The following is a 23,452-nucleotide window of genomic DNA, read 5'->3' on the forward strand; positions in this document are numbered from 1 at the left end:
CAGTACACGGGCCTCTCACTGTTGTGGCCTCTCCCGTTGCAGAGCACAGGCTCTGGATGCACAGGCTCAGCGGCCATGGCTCACGGGCCCAGTCGCTCCGTGGCATGTGGGATCTTCCCAGACCGGGGCACGAACCCATGTCCCCTGCATCGGCAGGCGGACTCTCAACCACTGCACCACCAGGGAAGCCCGTGACACCCAAATTCTTAACATCACAGAAGAGCAATACCTGGTGATTTCTACGTCTCAGAATGTAATGCTGTTTGGTTCTAGAAGAACTTGGTTTTCTGCTCTCTATACGGGTAATCTCAAATTTTAATATGAGAGAATATGTGTGACTTTATATGTGTTTATATTAAACTTTAATATAGGTGAGAATCACATGGGCTGCTGGTTAAATACGCTGCCAATGACTCTGTAGGTCAGGTGGAGCCCAGGAATCTGCAGGTAAGTGGACTGTAAGGAGGTGACTCAGAGACACCCCCTGAGGAGCAATAACGAGGTCTACGTCTGGGGGCCCTACCGTCGAAACAACCCTCCACACCCCTCTTAGACAAATCACTCATTCACCATCACAATTAAAAAAAAAGTCCCTGAGACTTTTTTAGAATAATTTGGAAAGGTCAACCTCCCTCTTTAAAATTTCTTAGGACTTCTATTTTAACACAGAGTGCATCAACTCAACCCAAAGACTACATGGGTACCATCAAATTACCTAGAGCAAGACTAGGAGGCAAGCTCCTTGAAACAGGCATCACATCTAAGCTACCCTTGCAGCATCACAACCTAATGCCAGGAGTGATATTTAAAATGTGGATCCTCTGGCTGCAGCACAGGGCAGGGTCCTAGAGGCCCACACCCATGGAAACGGCTGCCCCTTCAAATTGCTGGGCTGCGGGAGGTCCAGGGTGGTGAAGGTGTTAGGGGTCCGGGGAGTGGTGATTTGTCAATTGATAGAGGAGTATTTCACTATTCAAGAACCAGTGTGGCCGTTCTGGTCCCAGCTAGCTGAGCAGCAGGCCTATCTGGACATGCTATAAACGCTCCTCACGTTTTGAAGTGAAATCAGGGATGGCCACTGGAGCCAAGCAGGGAGGGTCAACCGTCCCTTAGGAGCCCTGGGGTGGAGCTCCCTTTCCTGCCAGAATGTTTTCTGAGGACAGCCTATTGAATCTCACCTGGTACAGAGCTGATACATGGCAGGTGCTCACGGCCGAAACGAGAGACAAAAGGGCCCATGGTCCCTGAACTGTTCATTCGTTATGTTCTTATTGAATTAGGCCAAACCTGGGTCCACACTTCTGCCACTTTCCCTCCAGCCTCTGCCCAGGAATCATCACACCCGCATCGTGCCCTGTCCTGTCCCTCCCATGACCCACGTGTGAAAATAGTTGTTTTTTCCTTTAAGCAGAGTTTGGGACTGAACTGTGTAAGGAACCCCTGGGTCTCTGCCCGGACAGTTTACTAACTACCCAGAGTCGTGTACTGGAACAAGTTACAGGCTGGAAAGAGTTCCCCTCATTGTGTGACCTCTGGTCCTGCGGGAAATACCTGAGAAACAGAGGTCCCTCTTGGCATCACGGTAAATGCAAACTTAGGAAAAAGGATGCAATCAGAGAGCTCAGGAGAAGGGAGAGAAGCGCCTGCTTCCTCTGTTCAGCCCGTTTTCACACTTACAAAGTCAAGGCACCGTGCTGGCACCGGGACAAGGGTGGTAGCGAGGCAGAACACCCTTATAGAGGCTGCAGGCAGGTGGCGATCAGATATTCAACAAGTAATCAATCCTCCAATCTATTTACTTACACCAGTGCTAGGTGGTGATGCTGTTAAAGAGGGCGGGGTGACAAGGACAGTGTATGGGTAGCAGGACAGAGCTGATCAGGTAAGGTGTCCCTTGACCAGTGATGTCTGATGTCTGATGAAGTGCAGGAAGAACATTCTGGCAAAGTCTCCAAGGTGGGAAAGAGTGTGGTGCATACAGGTTTGAGGGTCCAGAAGAAAGGCACTGAGAGGAGGAAAGAGAGCCAGTGGCAAGGGATGTGGGGTCCGGCAGGCAGGGGTGCCTCCTTCATACCTTAACCCCATAAACGTTTGGGTTCATTATATCAAAGGCCAGTTATTATGCTTCATTATGTCAAAGGGATTCTCTTGCACCCATGCATCACTGTTGCCATGGAGTCCAGCATATCTTCTGTGAAAATCCTGGGCCTTCCAACCAACCTCCATGGAACACGCCAGAGCTTTTTACTAAAGTACCGCTAAAAAGACAACAAAAAAGCCACTATAAAAACCTGTAAATCTTTTTGATGTTCCTCTTTCAGAATCTGGATTTTCATTTTGTGCATGTCATTTGCTTCTTCAAGGGCCTTCTTCACTGCTTCTCTTTGGCGTTCATCAGCCTTTGAAAGAGTTCATTTATTTATTAATATATATCAGGTTTTCATATTTAATGAAAACTAGCAACCACCCTGGGTCCCCTGACTACTGGCTCTGTTCCCATCTCAAACCTCGCATAGCAAACTAGGCCTCAGCCAGAGATGCCCTAACACGGCCCAAACCGTGGCTAAAATCACTGTTTCAGGAATTGCTAAGGAGAGCTTTACTGCAGGCTGCTGGGTTGTCTTTTTTCTTTGGCACTTTATTTCTTGCTTGATTGACTATCAAAGTTATATACGCTCATCGCAGGAAATCTGGAAAATACAGAGAAGTGGAAAAATGCACAAAGCCTGAAATTACTGAGAAGGGAGGCTGAGTACCACCCCAGATCCCCTGCATCCGGGTCTTCAGGAAGAGGTTTCATTATTTTATTTCAAGAGAATGCCCAGGACATTAGTTATATTTAAATTGTATACTGTTATATTTAAATTGTACATTATTCACAAAAGCATTCTCTGGGTTAGGGTAGTTCATTAATGGCTCACAATCAATTTAAATTTTATTATTATTGATAAGGATACATGTCTAGTAAGATTTTTCTATCTATTACCCTTTGCACTGGAGCATTTTGTACTTTTGAAGTACTTTAATACCAAGCTTTTGCTGGGACTAATGCTGTGCAATTCCAACACTCTTTGCTATGATGTTTACTTTATAGGGAAACCGAGAAATAATGTTCTAGCACTGTGGGTTGTCCTGCTCTCAAGGAGCGCTAATTTTCTTTAGGAAGTCACGTATGGCATTTTCTCTCTAACTGGAAGTGGGAGCTGGAGGATTGAGATTCTGCTTCGCTGAAGTGTCTGGGATCTGACCGTGAGCCCCAAGACCCTCAGATTGCCTCCACGGCCCTCGGCAGTCGCGTGGACAAGGTGTCAAGGACTTTGGAGCGAAGGGGAGCTGGGAGAGGGGGTGAAAAGGAGAGTCAGCTATGACGCAGCATTTGGAAAAAACAGGCACTTAGGGGCATTACACACTGCACAAACGAATGGTCTACTATCTATTAAATATTAAGCAATAATAAACAACTACAACAAGAATGTCTTTTTAAAAAGGTCTTAATCCCATGAGAATAAAGGGAGCAGGAGTCATCCACACATAGGGGCGATTTAGACAGAAGGAAGCTTCTGATGATTCCTACTTCCTACTTAGCACCTACTGTGTGCCGGGCACGTTATTTCATTGAACTCTCTCAATAATCCTACAGAGTGAGTATCACTGTTCCTCTTTTACATCTGAAGACGCCAAGACTACGGAGTTGAAGAACTTGCTACCCTGGTCCCACAGACGCCAGCATTCAAGTCAGTTCTGCCTGATTCCACTCTTTCATACACATCCAAAACGTGAAAGAACCACAAAGATGCATTCAGGTTGATTTCCAACTTCTTTTACCTTAGCCCATACGTCAGCTTCTGCTTTTGCAATACGTTCTTTGAGTACAGCTTCTTGAAATTGCTCTTCCTTATTCAGAATATCTGTCCCAATATCTGTGAGTTTGAAGAGAAAAAAAAAATCACAAATATCCACAGACTGTTTCTTGGCTTTCCTTTTCACTGTTATTATTTATTAGAGTTATCTAAGAAATATACCCTTTCAGGAAATGCCAGTCTTTAAAGATACCCATCGGGCTTCCCTGGTGGCGCAGTGGTTGAGAATCCGCCTGCAGATGCAGGGGACACGGGGTCGTGCCCCGGTCCGGTTAGATCCCACATGCTGCGGAGCCGCTGGGCCCGTGAGCCATGGCCGCTGAGACTGCGCGTCCGGAGCCTGTGCTCCGCAACGGGAGAGGCCACAACAGTGAGAGGCCCGCGTACCGCAAAAAAAAAAAAAAAAAAAAAAAAAAAAAAGATACCCATGAAAGGGGTAAGTTCTTCCTTAACTGATTAAGAGGGAACCCACAGCATCATGCATCAGACCCAGTCCACAGGGAGGCAACTGGGGAAGTAAAATAGGAGGAACACATTCTGCACCCAAGAGTTGAACGGTGAGTGAATTTTCAAGAGACATTAGCACACTGTCCAGCTCCTCTCTGGATGCTGGTGTTAGCTACCTCCACCGGGAAAGTGGTAGCAGAATGCTTTCTTTAATACGCTATATGTCCTTCTAATGTGTAGGTCTTCATGGGTTAGCTGCTTTAGTTGTGGGTAGGAGTTTAGCACTTCTCTGTCAATGATCTTATTTCCAAATAACAATATTCCCATAATACTTCCCTCTCCACCCAGACAAGAAAATAAAAACCTAAAGAGGGTTCGAGGACCACACAATATCAGAGGGCTGGGGACAGAGCTCTGAGTGCACTGAGCTGGGCCCAGGGATTTCTCCATCTTCTCCTGCCAGAGTGGGTTGTCAGAGGTGGCTCACAGCCTGCATGAGGATGCTGAAACCACACACACACACACACACACACACACACACACACAGTGATCTTTCTCTCCAATTCAAACTATTACAGTACTTATGTATTCCATTTATTGCTCACATCTTAGCTGTTCCAAATTATTAACCATTCTGGTGCTTAGGTCTTGATCAGCTCCCTAAAATTACAAAGCACATCTCAAACTGCAGTGTATCTCTTGTGGTGCCTCGCTGGCCATAAATACAGATAAGACATTGGGGACATATGTTTTGTCTGACCAACATCTCTTTTCTCCCTCTGGTAACAGGACCCATTTTGCTCAAGAACTTACCCCTCTCACCTGTTCTGGGACTGCCAATCACAGCAGCCAACCTGCTTGGCCCATCACTTGATCCCCATTAACTGGCCCCATTAATGGGCCTGGGATTGGGCACATGCTCAAGTCTGGCCAACCACACTCTTCTCCAGGATTTTATATAAAGCTGTAAGGAGAACAGAGCTCTTTTTCCTCTAAGATTTTTAAACTGGACGTGTTTGGTGATTAGGAGGCATTAAGAGGTAACATGAGGGGGGCTTCCCTGGTGGCGCAGTGGTTTAGACTCTGTGCTCCCAATGCAGGGGGTCTGGGTTCTATCCCTGGTCAGGGAACTAGATCCCACATGCGTGCAGCAACTAAGAGCATACCACAACTAAGGAGCCGGTGAGCCGCAACTAAGGAGCCCGACTGGCACAACTAAGACCTGGTGCAACCAAATAAATAAATAAATTTTTTTTTTTTAAAGTCAATTTCAACAAGTAAATTTTTTAAAAAAAGAGGTAACATGAGGGAGTTTCTTTGTGATGAAGAAACATTTCTATGTTCCAATTATGGTGATGGTTACATGATAACCATCATGTGATAAATTCAATAAAACTACACACCAAAGAAAAAAAGTGCATGTAAGGTCTGCACCTGAATTAACAGTATTGATCCAACACCAATTTCCTGGTTTTGACAGTGTAGCAGCATTATGTAAGGCATCAATGAGAGAAGCTGGATGGGAACTCTCTGTTGTATTTTTAAAACTTGTTAGTCTTCAACTATTTCCAAATAAGAAAACTATTAAAATGTAAAAAATATTTTAAAACTTAAAAGAAAACCCCACAAGCTGAGGGCCGATTCTGAAGGTTCTAATTTACTGGGTCTGTGTTGGATTAGTATTGTAATAGGGAAGAACAAGTCTGACTCCATATTAGATCTGTTTCTTTTACTTTAACCTTTGTATTCTATTGCTTTTGCTTAGAGTTAAGAATGTTGCCTACAGCCTGAAATTTACAGGATAGCCCATTCTCAAGGTTCTGACCTTTAAAGGTGTTAACACTTCCCCATTCATATAGAGATAAAAAGTTGCAGAACAGAGAATAAAATTTGTCTTGTTGGAGGTTACAGTAACATCATGACCTGACCTACCCAGACAGCTGCAAGAACAAAGGATTCCTGCACCAAGAAGTCTGCAACAACCAGCCACCACCCCCTGCCCCTTTTAAAATAAAAGAAGCCTGATTTCTGAATGGGGTACCATGGTTCTCTAGGACATTAGTCTGCCATCTTCTGGGTCTGCTGGCTTTCCAAATAAAGTCGTTATTCCTTGCTCCGACAACCTGTCTCCTGATTTACTGGCCTGTCGTATGGTGAGCAGAACAGGTTTGGACTCGGTAACAGTATTTTTTTTTTAATGGGTAAATTTGCTTTATCAGATAATTTTATTTAGCTAAATTCACAGTTAATGCAGAACTTCATTTTCTTAATTTACATCTTTATTATACATTCTAAGATTTCATTTATTTTAAAACCCACTAATTCATTTAATATTGCAATTTGCATGGCAATAAATAATGGGTTCTAACTTTCTTAAAGGTGTCTATAGCAATTTAAAATACCATGAGTTTTCTTTTCAGTTTGTAGCACCTGACTTAAGACCTTTATAAAAACAAATTTTAAATTCATTTAATGTACTCATTAAGATTCATTGTCATTGTTTCTCTTGTAAGGAAAACAAATTTCAATTGCTATTTCCCAGACTATATTGAGCAATGGTGTATATTATTTTCAAATGGTTAGCAGAACTTTACTCACATAAATTTATAGCCAGAAAAAGAACTCAGCCTCTCTGAATGCCTATCCACTCAAAACAATGATGAAAATAATGTATAAAACGGATTTGAGGGTCTGACCTCCTACTTAACATTATCAAACACTTTCCAAGTATTCCTAGCAAATATTTTAAAATATATGCAAATATTCTACTATATGACAAACCATCATTTCTTTAACCATTTCCTAATTGTTCATCTTTATCATTTGTAATTTTTTTATATCAGGAGTAGCATTTTGAAGAGCACCCTCAACCATAGTTTTAAGCCAGACATTATATCTTTAGGATAATGTCAAGAAGTGGGTTAAACAGTGCAGATGGTTTTAAGGCTTTTAATATACTTTACCAAATAATCTCCAGAACAGCTTGAACAACTATTACCAACAATATGTTAATAGGCCCACAAAGTGAACTTGGCTGGTGACAGTTAAGCAAATTCAACTACAGATCCATGAGATGCTCAAGCATCTCAAAACTATCATACCAAAGGAGCAAGGAGACAGTTGTTACTGGTGATGAAGCCAAATTCAAATTCTTCAAAATATCACTCAGCTTAACAACAGCAAAAAAAATCATGATTTGATTAAATCATGATTATTTAAAAATAATCAACAGAAAAGCTTTCCACAGAAAGTCTAGTTTTTCCAAAAATAAAAAGTTAAAAAGAAAAAGTACCAAATGACCAAAATTTTTTATTTGACTAAACTCTATTTCATGCATAAGCATGACACCCTCTCCTGTTTATTAGACTTTGGCAATAAAAAAAAAAAAAGCAAGCAGCCTTGTACAGAACAGTGAAAATTCCAAGGGTGAGGGTAGGCTACAGTTTTACTGTAGGATAAATATATATATATATTTTAAAAGGCCTCTCTCCCTTTGGCCATATCAACAATCAGTTCAGATCATTAAATACAGACAAATTTTCAAAATCGCTTCTTCACTTCTCCAAGATCTTCAATGCTATTATCATCCACTTCTGGCCATTTTTCCTGAATGACATCACTTATGTCATCTGTAAAGTCTCCCTGAATGATGATTTCATCCTCCCCTATTACTGAGGCACCCAGGAGAATTTCTGAGCAAAAAACCTTTGTGCTTCTTCAAGATCGATTTCAAAAGTTGCAAGGCCACACACTCTTGTTACATATTTCTTCTTTGCTCTGGGAATTTTGGCTATCATAACCTTTTGTGGTACAGTCTTCTTTTTTTTTTTTTGTTTGACCCCTTCCACCTCTCTTTTGTTTTTTCTTCTCTTCCTCCTCCCCTGCTGTTCCTTGACCCTCACTTCTTGTTCCAGCTTCTTGTTCGGGTGAATTTTCTACAGTAAGTTTTGCAAACTCATTTGGAAAATTCTTCTCTAACCATTGCCGACATTTAGCAATATCAGACATATATTCACAGTACTCTGTTGGTAATGAATAGACTCCGCAGGTAAAGGACTCGAAGTGGGTAATGTGCATCTAACTTGGTATTGCTCCTCGGGTCTCCTTTGCAATCATGCCCACCGGATTCAGAAATGTCAGCAGCCATTTCAAAACCCAGGTGGTCGCACAGTCTCCGCCATCTCCGTGCCCTCCACTACTGCCAGCTGAAGTGACACATGAGACTCCTCTTCCCTGGCCAGAGCCGCCCAAGAGCTCGGTAACAGTATTAAATCCAATGAGTCTGTATTTGGATTTAAAAGTTCTGTAGGACACTGCCAGGGTTGAGAACTACCCTATGCAATACTCATTAGCATTTATACAGACATTTCAACATGCTTTAATTTATTCACTTAATGTCTGAATTCAGATATCCTAGGAGGCGTAAGGAATCAACCAATAAAAGCATATTAAGAATAGATATCCACTGTTCTGGGTGTAAAAGGTCAAATCATTATAGAGATAATAAGTCATGCTAAACAGTTACTAAAAGTTAAAATCAGTTATCAGATTTGGTATTGATATTTTTAGAGGATGATCCCAATTTGATCTCCCGCTACATTTTAGCTTTTTCAAAACACCCTCCATTCTCTAGCTTCTTACATTTTCAAAGATCAGGAGTGAAATTTAATCACCACTAATTTAACATATTAAGGAAGAGAGGATATGAGAAGTATTTTGAGAGTTCTTAGGAAAACACTTTTAAGGCTTAAAGTCAGACTGAAAAATCTGACGGAGATGAGGAGAGAAGGAAACCTGTAATTACAACTTGATTTGCTTACTAGAAGTGTATATATGGGGGGAGGGATAAATTGGGAATTTGGGATTAACAGATAACACACTACTATATATAAAATAGATAAAAAACAAGGACCTACTGTATAGCACAAGGAATTATACTCAATATCTTGTAATAACCTATGATGGAAAACAATCTGAAAAAGAACATATATTTTATATAAAAGAATATATATTTTATATAAATATATTTTTATAAAATATATTTATATAAAATTTAAAAATATTTATATAAATTTTAATATTTATATATATAAAATGAATCACTTTGCTATATACCTGAAACATGGTAAATCAACTATATTTCAATAAAATTTTTTTAAAATACAAAAGGATTTAAAAGAGGAAGAAAAGAAGTGTATACATAGTACATATTCTGTTACCCAGATCTACCTACTTTTATGTCACCAGCTACTAATAAAGAATATAGTTTTACCATATGCTAACGCATATATGTGGAATCAAAGAAAAAAATGGTACTGATGAACCTAGTGGCAGGACAGGAATAAAGACACTGACCTACTAGAGAATGGACTTGAGGGCGTGGGCGGGGAGGGGGAAGGGTAAACTGGGACGAGGTGAGAGAGTGGCATGGACATATATACGCTACCAAATGTAAAATAGATAGCTAGTGGGAAGCAGCCGCATAGCACAGGGAGATCAGCTCGGTGCTTTGTGTCCACCTAGAGGGGTGGGATAGGGTGGGGGGGAGGGAGAGGCAAAAGGGAGGGGATATGGGGATATAAGTATACGTATAGCTGATTCACTTTGTTATACAGCAGAAACTAACACACCATTGTGAAGCATTATACTCCAATAAAGATGTATTAAAAAAAAGAATATAGTTTCTTTCACCCATGTATTAAGGTATTACTTAGAGATATTTCCTCTCCTGTGTGTATGGGAGGTGCCCAAGTATGAGGAAGGGCAAAAAGAACTCTCAGTTACTATTATGTGCCAGGCTTTAGAATAGGTACAAATATTTCATTAAAGCCTCAAGACAAATCTGCAAGATAAGTATTAACATACCTATTTACATATAAGGAGACAGACTGAGAGGCTAAGCATACTGTCAAGGCACACAACTGGGAAGTGGAGAACTGGATTTCAACCCACATTCTTCTCATGCCAAACAGACACCCCTGCAGGACAAGCAACGTTGATCAGGAGAGCTGATCAAAGTCTACACATCAGGAAGAATGTCATATAATGCTATGAAACATTAGAACAAAGGAAAACAGCAAAGTCACTTACCCAGTATATCTTTGTGAGTGTAAAAGCATGTCTTAAATGGCTTGTACTCATGGATCCGTTTGAAGGTTTCCCCAAAGGGGGCTGGTGGAATTATTTTATTACATACAGCACAGCAAACAAAGTCTGTGTAATTCGGATTTCTGATCATAATTAAATTTGTCTTTTACTATGTAGAGTTAAAACACTCTTAGGATCAGAAAGAGTAATTTTAAGAAAAGCTAGACATTTGAGAAAGCTGGAAGAGGTTCAAGGTTTGAAGACAATGCTAGAGGCTTGCAAGGATTAAATGATTTGCCATGATTAGGTAGTGGTTATGTGCCTAATGGTAAAGAACGGTACTGAAAGCCTCTGCCATATAAGGTCTGGGCACTGGATTTGGGAAGATTTAAGCAGTTGCTCCCTCCTAGACTCTAGATTGTTAACTTACTTAGCAACTGTTGCTACGTAAGACAAGCTTTGCTCATAAAAGCAACTAGAAATAATGACTAGAGGGAGCATGGTACAGCTGTTCATTTCCCAGATACCTTCTGTATTAGTTTCCTTCTGGGGCTGTAACAAATTACCACATATTTAGTAGCTTAAAACAACACTTGAACTGCTTGCTCCTCTGGGCAAATAGCTCAGAAGTCCAAAATGAGTCTTATGGGGCTAAAATTAAGATGTTAGCAGCACTGGTCCTTCTGGAGGCTTTAGGGGAGAATCTGTTTCCTTGCCTTTTCCAGCTTCCAGAGGCCACCCACATTCCTTGGCCCATGGACTCACATCAATATAGCCTTTTCTCTTCCTGTTTGCAGGGTGACATTGCTTCTTCCTCTGATCATCTGCCTCACTCTTATAAGGACTTCTGTGATTCTATCAAGCCCACCCAGATAATAAAGGATAATTTCCCCATCTCAAAATCCTGAACTTAATCACATCTGCCAAGACCCTTCTGCCATATAATGGAACATATTCACAGGTTCTAGGGATTAGGATCCAAACATCTCTGGGGTGGTTGGGGGAAAAGGAGTATTATTCAGCCTGCTATACTTTCTGTTAAATGGTTTTTTTTTTGTTTTGTTTTTTTTGAGGACTTTGATACCCTACTTTCAACAATTGATAGATCATCCAGACGAAAAAATCAATAAGGAAATATTGGACTTAAACTACACACTAGAAAATGGTTTGTTTTAAAGAGTTGATTTTTTAGGCCAGAAAAGGAGGGAGTTTAATTTTTTTCAGGTTATCTATAAATATGTTTTTGTGCCATGGCAATAAAACTGGGAAATATCACAAGTATCTTAAAGGAAAATTTACTTTCATTAAGCAAGCACTCAAAATTACTAAGCTTGGTTTTAAAAATCCGAGTTAACTAATTTGTTGTCCTTGTTTTAAAATGGAAAATCCTACATCTCAAGAACCCCCTCGGTGCCTGGCAAACTGGGACAGACTGGTCACCCTATAAGGGTATAAAATAATAATTAACTTCACTGTTTACGTCAGGAAATTCTTATCAACTTGTCAGTTGAACTGCTTGCTCCTCTGGGCAAATAGCTCTTCTATCAGAAGAGATTGCTTCCCTGGGCAAAGAGGTCGCTTACACCTTATCAATGGTTCACTTACCAAGACTTGCTTCAAGACTGAATCTCTTATGTTACTGAGTTTGCCCAATCTCAACCAGATTCCTGAATTGGAAAACATTCCTCCTACCACTTGAACCCAGACTACAAAAGGCTGTAATTATCTTGCCCTGAGCATCCCCTCCTTAGACAACTGACTCTGTCAAAGTGGCATTTTCCTTCAGAGAAGGAATGAAAACATCAACACACAGCCAGGCAGCCTTTGACATTGCACACAGAAAGACTGTGCTACAGAACTTGTAACCACCCTGTAAATAGTATCACAGTTAGGTGACTTGTTCCTAAAATTCAATGGGATTCTTCCCTTGCACTACTTTTCACAGCTGTGTGCCTTGCGGAATCTACTGCTACCCTGGTTCATTCACACAGGTCACATGGCTTAAGACTGCCCTCTGTCCAGTTCCTGCTGCCCTCATTTGCTGCAATATCTCCTGATAGCTCACCTAACTAATACCTCCCTCACCAAATAGCAACTTATTTTGTTGACTACTAGAAGAACTCTAAAGACAATGATGTGACATTAAATGCGTAAGTTGAAAACAGAAGAACTCTAGTTCTTTCATAACCAACAGCAAAAGATAATACTTTAAATTTAAAGGCATTTTATACCTCCTAAGTGCATTTTAAACTATTTGAAGTGTACTATTACAGAGACACTTAGCAACGAAATATTTAGGGCTCAGTAGTAAAGATTTAATTTAGTTGCATGTAGATAATTAGCTAAGCTCTTTAATATTTACAAATCAGACACAATTACATTTTCATGTATCTTGCAAAACCACAATAAAGCACTGGAAATTAAATATTACATTATGATGATAAACTCTGCCTGTGCAATTATTTTACTGTTAATAATAAATGAAACAAAATTTCAGAGATGAGATTTATTACTGAGCTCCAATTCCAATGATTTGGAGAATGCAGTAAATATCTAGAAATGAAACAGGTCTAGAACACTCATCAGAAAGGTATATAAATATATATATATATATATATATATATAAGGTAAACCCATGTTCTTATGGTTATTTTAAAACTAGACCTTCTTTTCTTATCTATTGAGTAGTTTTAGTTTTTAAATAACTGTAAGAACATTTGGTCTACATTTATAATATCACTGTAACATTAATTTACAAAAACCAAAACAGATAACGGTTGTAGTCAAATAAAAACATCATACTCAGTATAACGTACTTTCTTTTAAAAAAAAGAAAAACTCCAATTACTTTGGGTTATTCTCTCATTTAATCTTTATTTTAGTAGTTGAATGGGAGTATCTTTTCAATTAAAATAAAATTCTGGACCAAAATTAACTGAAATGGAAAATCAAAATATAAGACCCATCTGTGACTCTGTAAAAACTATTTGTTTTTAACTGCAGGCTTTACGATAATTTACAATTATTTTTTTCTTCACAAATACAGGTTCTATGCCAGGTAGAAAATGAACACTGTCCTTGCAAACAGCAAAACAAACTAAACACTCACAACAGTTATAAATGCACAATTCCCCTTAAAATGTTAAAAACACCATGTAAATTTAAGAGCATCGGTACTTTTTATTATATAGAACTTAATTCACAAAAGTGACTTCCATTCTCATGGCACTTTTACAAGAGGATTTAGTCAAGAAAAAATATTGAGCAGCTCCTTCTGTGGAAAAAGAATGCGATAATGGCTACAGTTTTGAAAGGACAACATTCGCTATAGTGGCCTGGCTGCAACCGCCATCCTTCTTCCTCAGTAGCATCTTCTAGAACAAGAAACAAGATACTGTGTGGTGCTAATCTTCACCTGAAGATTTCAGAGTCCCCAGTAAAGCTCCATCTGCAGTAACCAGCACTGTTAATCCCACTTAGATGTTTTCCTCCTCATATAACTGTGTCCCTCACTATCAATAGCTTCATAGAGGTCCTTCTTATTCTCCTGTGTCGCATGTAGATATCCGATATAAGCCACACAAAGTGAAAGGGTTAGCAATCCGAAAGCCATTACAGGTTTGTTCTGTCAAAGGAAAAAAATTATAAGACCTCATTAAGACTCATCATTTGAGGAGACTCAAGTATCTCTTGCACTTTCCTCTTGACATGCCAAGGCTTTAGTACCACACCAGCATTCCTATGGTATTAATTTCATTTATAAAAATTTACCCAGTTCTTTATTCGATTAACTCAACTCCTGATAATTTAGAGACTATAGAAGACTCTTGCTTCTTCTCTCCACAGCTGGGACATCTCCAACCTTCACCTTTAGGAAGGTGAGGCTGGAAGAGGTGCAGGGGAAACGAGAGGCATGAAAATTGGTCCAGTGCTCAGAGTTTTCAGTGTTATCTGTGTGATGTGGAAAAGTTGCTTAACTTCTCTGGGCCCAAGCTTCCCACTTACAAACCTTAAATTAGTTAATTTTATTAGGAAGTGAGGAATGAAGTATACATGTTATTCTTCTCACCTCAGTTCATGGATAACTGGCAGAAACCCTTTCATGTCATATACCAGGTACAGCAAAATATACACGCTCTTCTCTGGGAACTTATTCTATTACCTCAAGAAGTTTAGTGATCGGAAGAGAAATGCTATTATAATAACCTTGATTTGCTGCTGTAAAATCCAAGACCCTAAGAGGCAAAGTGATGCAGCTTTGAATATTTTTTTTTAAAGAGCTTTTTAAATTTGTATTTTCTGCTTCTGTCACCATACCTGTTGTATTACTATTATTTCAAATCTTAATCATCAAAAAAATAAAGGTCAAACCTCAGATCAGTTTAAATTTACAATTCTTTTTTAAATATTTCTTATTTTATTTATTTATTCATTCATTCATTCACTTATGGCGGCGTTGGGTCTTTGTTGCTGTGCCCGGGCTTTCTCTAGTTGCAGCGAGGGCTATTCTTCGTTGCGATGTGTGGGCTTCTCATTGCGGTGGCTTCTCTTGTTGTGGAGCACAGGCTCCAGGCGCATGGGCTTCAGTAGTTGTGGCACACGAGCTCAGTAGTTGTGGCTCGCGGGCTCTAGAGCGCAGGCTCAGTAGTAGTGGCACACGGGCTCAGTTGCTCCGCGGCGGCATGTGGGATCTTCCCAAACCAGGGCTCAAACCCATGTTCCCTGCCCTGGCAGGCAGATTCTTAACCACTGCACCACCAGGGAAGCCCTAAATTTACAATTCTTGAAATGTATTTGGCAATTAAAAGAATACATTAGGGACTTCCCTGGTGGCGCAGTGGTTAAGAATCCACCTGCCAAGACAGGGGACATGGGTTCGAGCCCTGGTCCGGGAAGACCCCACATGCTGCGGAGCAACTGAGCCGTGCGTCACAACTACTGAGCCTGCACTCTAGAGCCCACGAGCCACAACTACTGAGCCTGTGCTCTAGAGCCCGCGAGCCACAACTACTGAGCCTGTGCTCTAGAGCCCGCGAGCCACAACTACTGAGCCTGCGTGCCACAACTACTGAAGCCCGTGCACCTAGAGCCCATGCTCCACAACAAGAGAAGCCACCGCAATGAGAAGCCCAGGCATGGCAACGAAGAGCAGCCCACGAACCGCAACGAAGAGTAGCCCCTGCTCGCCACAACTAGAGAAAGCCCACGTGCAGCAACGAAGACCCAACGCAGCCAATAAATAATAAATAAATTTATATATATATATAAAAGAATACATTAGTTCAACGTTTTTAAAACATTCTACCTTGATTTAATGATTTGATTGTTAAACTGACCTATTTAACTTTCAAACAGCTTATACTGGCAACTATGTTATTAAAACTCTAATCACATTCAATACATTTAAGTACATTGTATGATTTGATTTGAGTTTTTAAAAAAGTAAAATTTATCATATCAAATATATTCAATAACTTGCTACAAAAATATGAATGATTAGCTAACTCCCTAACAGTGTACAAATGCATGTTTTGAAATTTTTCAAGATATGTTTGCAGTATCCCCCTAGGTTAAAATATTAATAAAGCCTGGAACTGTAGACTATAATGATCAGATTTTCAGTCTGTTTTCTTTGTTTCAATGGAAGATCTTACTTAATAATACTTGATCAAACAATAAAAATTTCCTTAAAATTAAAGCAGATATTAAAATAAAATTTTAAACGGGAATTTGAAACGTCAATCCATTAAAATCCAACCATTTTCCATTAAAATTCTCCAAATGTGCTCAAAATAATTAGTTTTATATGTATACTAAGTGAAACAGCATTTAAGATTTTCCTTCCACCTGTTTTTTATTCAGAGAGGTCTTCCATGATAATCAAATAATAAGAACTTTCTATTTCTGACAGCCTAGTTAAATTGAACATAAAGTCTTATCCTGGGAACTTCCCTGGTGGTCTAGTGGCTGGGACTCCGCGCTCCCAGTGCAGGGGGCCTGGTTCGATCCCTGGTCGGGGAGCTGAATCCCACAAGCAGCAACTAAAGGTCCCACATGCTGAAACTGGGACCCAGCGCAGCCAAATAAATAAATAAATATTTTTTTAAAAAAAGAAGTCTTATCTTGGATGTATTTCTTACAGGTTTAATGAAGAGCTCTGGATTCACAGCTCGAAATAAGGTTGTGGAGCGGACCCCTCTGAGCCCTGGGTTTCCCAGGTCTTTTTCCTTGGGTGGCTCCTTTTTAAAGGCTGGAGGCTCAGGTGCTGAAGACATCTTGACTAATGATGATTTAGTACCTAAAAATAAAATGAGAGACTTTTTTTCCCTTCCAGATTGTGTTCTTTTGATAATGCTCTTTAAGAAACTGATTCCAGGGCTTCCCTGGTGGCGCAGTGGTTGAGAGTCCGCCTGCCGATGCAGGGCACACGGGTTCATGCCCCGGTCCAGGAAGATCCCACATGCCGCGGAGCGGCTGGGCCCGTGAGCCATGGCCGCTGAGCCTGCGCGTCCGGAGCCTGTGCTACTCAACGGGAGAGGCCACAACAGTGAGAGGCCCCCCCAAAAAAGAAACTGGATTCGTTCTTTTTTGAATTCCAGTCCACTTTTCCACCAAAAGTGATGGTCAATTATTTTCTTACTTTGTATATAAGACATACTTTGTAAATGGAACTTCAGGCTTTGCTTGGTAAAATGGCTATTTTATTTTTCATCTCTTAGACCAAACTAGTGAGGTATGCAAAAATTGTCTTCCTACTTTTCCAGGAGGCTAGATAATTTGTTGGTTGGTCTGAGTCACACTGTATCTTGTTATATGAAGGGGGTGTGAAGGGTGGAAGTGGCCGGTGGCTTATCCACACCTTCTTAATGTCCTTCTATTTTCACTCTTCCTCACTTCCAACAGCCCTTTCAGGACAGGAGCATTCCATTGCTCCATTTCTCGCACCCCCTCAACCTTCCTCCACCGGCCACCCCAGCACCAGACCAGACAGAAGGGTGAGCAGCTGTCAGTCCTCACTCCCTCTCTACCTATCAGCCACTCTCTGGAAACAACCACTATGCTACCTCCTTCACCTGAATACCCTTTTTTCTCTTAATTACTCAGTATTTATCCTATTAGATCCGAGTATGTCTTTTGGCTTCTGGTTCTCCCAGCTGGAATGTCATCATTTTGTGAATATTTTTCTCTTCTAGATAATATTAGGCAAAAGCTTATTCCTACCGTTCCTGCCACCGAATGCTTGGGGGCGGGGGCAGAGTTGCAAGGGAGAAGGTAGGGAAAGACACCTTCCAAAGAAAGGCTGAACTTGATGACAATATAATAAAATTCTTCAGGGGAAATGCTGAACCCTCTCATATAGTAAATGTTATGAAATGAGAGTCAAACACTCACATTTAAACACTCATTGGGGCTTTGTTTATTCAAGTATTCTTTAAGTCTTCCATTTTATAGTCTTTATAAAAGCAATATTTTTGCAACTTTATTACTTATGGAGAAAGTTAGGAGTTCAGTTTTTTCAAAACATACTGATTATTCAATGGGAAAGCTCAACACATGTGTGATCCAAACACAGGAGTGTGCTACAGGCACAGCAGGTGTCCATCAGCAAGAGGATCTTGCGTTTCACTCCTTCCATCCCCTTGCTAACCATTCTCAGCCATTCATTAAATAAACCTCCCATACTTTGGGCATGTGTATTGGTTTCATAATCACTGGGGAGCAAATAAACATTTCTGAAGCCCTGGGGGTTAGCTGACTTGCCAGCGACAAGTGGTCTCACCTCTTCCGACCAGGATGCATTACAGCAGAATAGAGCAATCATCAACCTCCGTTTACCTCTTCTGCGAAGTCTACCTTGGACACAAAGTATATGAGGTAACAACTCGTAAAACACTTATTTCATCAGCATTGAAAACATCATTCAAGCTGTAACAAGCAATTTTTTTAAAATTTCAACTGCATTCAAGTTACTAGTTTTCTCTACTGAACAGTGTTTTTTTCACTACAGACAACTTCTGAATCATTCCATAACATGCCTGAAATTTGTTCAGCCAGCACACACTTGCTTGAAACTCATCATGCCCAAGGTTGGCAAAAAAATCCAACGTTTTCTGCAGAACCAGGGGTCCACTCATATGCCCGTCTCGTACGTGAACTTCTTGAAACTGTCGACTGAAGAAAAACTTGCAAACTAAAAGTTGTGAGTTAAGTTTTATCTGGGGACCTTACTGAGATTATAGCCTGGAAGAAAGCCTCTCAAGCCTCTCAGATATATTAATATTTATATATATACACATGCAAGATTCTTTGGTCTCCTCTTTCCTTAGCCGAACCTACATTTGCTTTGTGACGACTCAAGCATATAAGCAATCAAGGTAGTATTTATTATACTGCAACCTCTAGACGTCAAACTGTTTATATTAAACTCTTTGCCAGAAATGACAATTAAAGAACACCTGGGGGGCTTCCCTGGTGGCGCAGTGATTGGGAGTCCGCCTGCTGATGCAGGGGACGCGAGTTCGTGCCCCGGTCCGAGAGGATCCCACATGCCGCGGAGCAGCTGGGCCCGTGAGCCATGGCCGCTGAGCCTGCGCGTCCGGAGCCTGTGCTCCGCAGCGGGAGAGGCCACAGCAGTGAGAGGCCCGCGTACCGCAAAAAAACCAAACAAACAAAAAAAACACCTGGGCTAGAAACCACTGCAAATGTTTATTGAAAGGGCCTTTTACAATTTAAAGAATTACCTACTACACTATATTTGAAAAGATTTAAGATGCAACAATTTCCATTGTTTGTGATACTTTGGCGAACAGATGAACATAATATTTTCCACTATATCTCATTCTTTTACTAGGCCTGGAATAAGACAGCTCAGTTCTACTGCTGCTTCTCCTGTGATGAGCCACAGTCACTGAAGATGCTACAACAGCTCTCCCCAAACTGCATGAACTTGTTTATGCCACTGATCAAACCAATAAAGAATTTTAACAACCTTCTGTACTTTAAGTAAACAGAAACAGATTACTGAGGCCAAAAAGGGCCTTAGTAGGTAAGAATTTGTGATATATAAGAACAGAACAAAGCAGAACCTTAGCTGTTTCTTCCCAGATGTGTTCATTGTCAGTGCTTTTTGGGAAAACAAGTCTCTATTTCAAAAGCAAACTTTCAATCTAGTAGTAAAAGCTGACTAGCTACTTTCAAGTGCAGAGCCAATATAATTCCATTTTAAAAAGCTGCAGCACCGTAAGTTCAAAGCACAGCAACAACCTATTCCAACATTACCACTCGAATCAGCAGTACCTAAGACAACAGTTAACATCTAGCACACGTCCATCAGAACTTCCTAAGTCTCCCCATCACTTTCTCCCACTTCTTCCCTTACTCTTTTTTTCCCACTGCAGGTAACTAGCACTTTCTTATTTGTATATGATACTGACCAAGCTCTAGATATACTTGCTTTCAAGATAGGTTTATTTGTAAGCTAGGACCCTCATTTATTGCCTTAAAAGGGGAATCTCCAGACTTCCCTGGTGGTCCAGCAGTTAAGACTCTGCGCTTCCAATGCAGGGGGCCTGGGTTCGATCCCTGCTCAGGGAACTAGATTCCGCATGCCGCAACTAAGACCCAGTGCAGCCAAATAAATAAATATTACACACACACACACACACACACACACACACACACTCCCTAGCAAGGATGATGGGAACCTCACACACACACACACACACACACACACACACACACACACACACACTCCCTAGCAAGGATGATGGGAACCTCACACACACACACACTCCCTAGCAAGGATGATGGGAACCACACACACACACACACACACACACACACACACACACACACTCCCTAGCAAGGATGATGGGAACCACACACACACACACACACACACTCCCCAGCAAGGATGATGGGAACCTCACAAACACACACACACACTCCCTAGCAAGGATGATGGGAACCACACACACACACACACACACACACACACACACACACACACTCCCTAGCAAGGATGATGGGAACCTGGCACTGAACTGCTCCTGGTGATTAGTTTCTGTGTGGGCCCACCTGTAAAATGCTCAATAAATCAGGTATCCCAGGGCCACCACCTGGCTGTGCAATCTGTCCAGGTGCCCCCATTCTTATTTCTTCTTCATTTTTCCATCACCTATTTGTTGTTCCCTTATCAACTCATGAAAAGAAACTGTTGTATATAATATTTTTTAAATAGAAGAGAGGAGAATTTTTCATACCTGCCTGTAAGAAAGATCTAAACTGTATTTACTTCATATGTCCCTCCTGGAAAAAAGACAAGTCTCTTCAATAAGTAGTGCTGGGAAAACTGGACAGCTACATGTAAAAGAATGAAATCAGAACATTCTCTAACAACATACACAAAAATAAACTCAAAATGGATTAAAGACCTAAATGTAAGGCTGGATGCTATAAAACTCTTAGAGGAAAACACAGGCAAAACACTCTTTGACATAAATCACAGCAATATCTTTTTGAATCCAAAAGGATCAACCTCCTAGAGTAATGAAAATAAAAACAAAAATAAACAAATGGGACCTAATTAAACTTAGCTTTTGCACAGCAAAGGAAACCACAAACAAAATGAAAAGACAACCTACAGAATGGGAGAAAATATTTGCAAATGATGCAATTGACAAGAGATTAATCTCCAGAATATACAAACAGCTCATGCAGCTCAATATCAAAAAAACAAACAACCCAATCCAAAAATGGGTGGAAGACCTAAACAGACATTTCTCCAAAAAAGACATGCACATGGCCCATAGGCACATGAAAAGATGCTCAACATAGCTAATCATCAGAGAAATGCAAATCAAAGCTACAATGAGGTATCACCTCACGCTGGTCAGAATGGCCATCATCAAAAAGTCTACAAACAATAAATACTGGAGAGGGTGTGCAGAAAAGGGAACCTTCCTACACTGCTGGTGGGGATGTAAATTGGTACAGGCACTACGGAGAACAGTATGGAGTTTCCTTAAAAAACTAAAAATAGAGCTACCATATGATCCAGCAATCCCACTCCTGGGCATATATCTGGAGAAAACAATAATTTGAAAAGATACATGCACCCCAGTGTTCACTGCAGCACTATTTACAATAGCCAAGACACAGAAGCAACCTAAATGTCCATCAACAGGTGAATGGATAAAGAAGATGTGGTATATATACACAATGAACTATTACTCAGCCATAAAAAAGAATGAAATAATGCCAATTGCAGTAACATGGATGGACCTAGAGCTTATCATACTAAGCGAAGTAAGTCAGAAAGAGAAAGACAAACACCATATGATATCACTTATATGTGGAATCTTAAAAAATGATACAAATCAACTTATTTACAAAACAGAAACAGACTCACAGACATAGAAAACGAACTTAAGGGTACCAAAGGGGAAAGGTGGGAGTGTGGATAAATTAGGAGTTTGGGATTAAGATACACACAATACTATATATAAAATAGATAATCAACCAGACCTACTGTATAGCACAGGGAACTCTACTCAATATTCTGTAACAACCTATAAGGGAAAAGAATCTGAAAAAGAATGGATATATGTATTTGTATAACCAAATGACTTTGCTGTACACCTGAAACTAACACAACATTGTAAATCAACTATACTCAAATATAAAATAAAAATTTTTAAAAAAAGATCAAACTAAGCTGTGTTTACTTCATATGTCCCTCCTGGTAAAAAGTTCTTTAGCTTTTTCTTCTGCCCACCCTCTGGTGAAGGCAATATGCGATAGGAAAAGGAAGCGGCAGAGGTAAAGGACTGACTCTTTGCACCAATGCCACAAGGGTCATTCACACCCTAAAGTGTGAGTGAGAATGGTGCTCCCCTGGAATGAATAATGCATACTGTGCGAGGCTATACAAAGATGTTCCTAAGCCGAGTCAGGAACAGTCATTTTTGAATGATTTTCTCTCCTTTAGTAAAATTCTTACTCTGCAGGATGATCCAGAATATATTTGGCAACTGACATTAAACAATTCAGTGAAATAAAATTGGCATGACATGAAAATTAGACCAAGAGATAAAGAATCTGAGTTACTTTGGGGGAAAACCTTAATCTTCAGATATTCATTTTTGAAATAAGCACCTCAGTAGAAGATAAATTTAGAAAATTATCAGAATCATAGAACATTAGTGAAAGGCATGTCAGCAATAATCAAAGCTTTGTTTTTAAGACTTAGGGAATTCTAAAATGGACAAAATACTTTAATGAGATATAAATGTACTTGTTATTTTAGTTCCACATACCACACTATTTTAATATTTAAGAAAATCACTTGAAGTCTGGGACAGGACACCTTAAAAATAATTTGAATTAGAATAAGCAAGTTTGGGACAGAATCAGAGGACTTCGGTCTTGAGGGAGTGTAGAATAGCCTCAAATTCCAACTTTGCTACGGATTAGGTGTATGTTTTTGAGTGACAACCTCTCTAAGCCTCAGTCTGCACCTTTATAAAAGGGATAATATTATCTAATGCATAGAATTACTATGTGGATTAAATGAGGTAACATTTTTTAAAGGACAAAACAGATGTTCAATAACTGGTAGCTACTGTCATCTTCACCATTGAATCCAATCCTCTTTTTTTAAACAAAGAAATCTAAACCCAAAGAGATTGCCTTTGCCCAAGGGAGAGTGAGATAATCCAGGTCTCTCCATTTCCAGCCCACCCCTAGTCCACCACTTCACCCCACCTTACTCCTAAATTGATAAGGCTCTGCATTTGTAAGTTATTACAAGATTTAAGAAACATAAAATTATAATCACTTAAATTTTAAAGATGAATTCTGTATTTGCTGTTTTTAAGGTAAAAAACGCTATTAAAAAATCTCTTTCGGGCTCCCCTGGTGGCGCAGTGGTTGAGAGTCCACCGATGCAGGGGACACGGGTTCGTGCCCCGGTCCGGGAAGATCCCACATGCCGCGGAGCGGCTGGGCCCGTGAGCCATGGCCGCTGAGCCTGCGCGTCCAGAGCCTGTGCTCCGCAA

General features: G+C 40.3%; 2 protein-coding genes and 1 pseudogene across 2 annotated transcripts in view; all 3 read right to left on the minus strand.

Annotated features, from left to right (window-relative positions):
• C10H6orf163 (chromosome 10 C6orf163 homolog) overlaps positions 1 to 11,005 on the minus strand; it is a 19,352-nt gene extending 8,347 nt beyond the window's left edge. The window contains exons 1-3 of the mRNA XM_007104015.4: positions 10,398 to 11,005; positions 3,826 to 3,920; positions 2,292 to 2,399 (exon numbers count right to left, since the gene is read on the minus strand). Coding sequence (XP_007104077.2) covers positions 2,292 to 2,399; positions 3,826 to 3,920; positions 10,398 to 10,545 — 351 coding nt within the window. The 5' untranslated portion in view covers positions 10,546 to 11,005. The remainder of the gene's footprint in view (positions 1 to 2,291; positions 2,400 to 3,825; positions 3,921 to 10,397) is intronic.
• Positions 7,715 to 8,475, minus strand: LOC102977140 (density-regulated protein-like; annotated as a pseudogene).
• A 2,553-nt stretch (positions 11,006 to 13,558) lies between the features above and the next one.
• The window catches only part of SMIM8 (small integral membrane protein 8), a 17,080-nt gene continuing 7,186 nt past the window's right edge, over positions 13,559 to 23,452 (minus strand). The window contains exons 2-4 of the mRNA XM_028494669.2: positions 18,175 to 18,244; positions 16,535 to 16,692; positions 13,559 to 14,019 (exon numbers count right to left, since the gene is read on the minus strand). Coding sequence (XP_028350470.1) covers positions 13,861 to 14,019; positions 16,535 to 16,669 — 294 coding nt within the window. The 5' untranslated portion in view covers positions 16,670 to 16,692; positions 18,175 to 18,244 and the 3' untranslated portion in view covers positions 13,559 to 13,860. The remainder of the gene's footprint in view (positions 14,020 to 16,534; positions 16,693 to 18,174; positions 18,245 to 23,452) is intronic.

Source organism: Physeter macrocephalus, chromosome 10, assembly GCF_002837175.3.
Source record: "Physeter macrocephalus isolate SW-GA chromosome 10, ASM283717v5, whole genome shotgun sequence".
NCBI lineage: Eukaryota > Metazoa > Chordata > Mammalia > Artiodactyla > Physeteridae > Physeter > Physeter macrocephalus.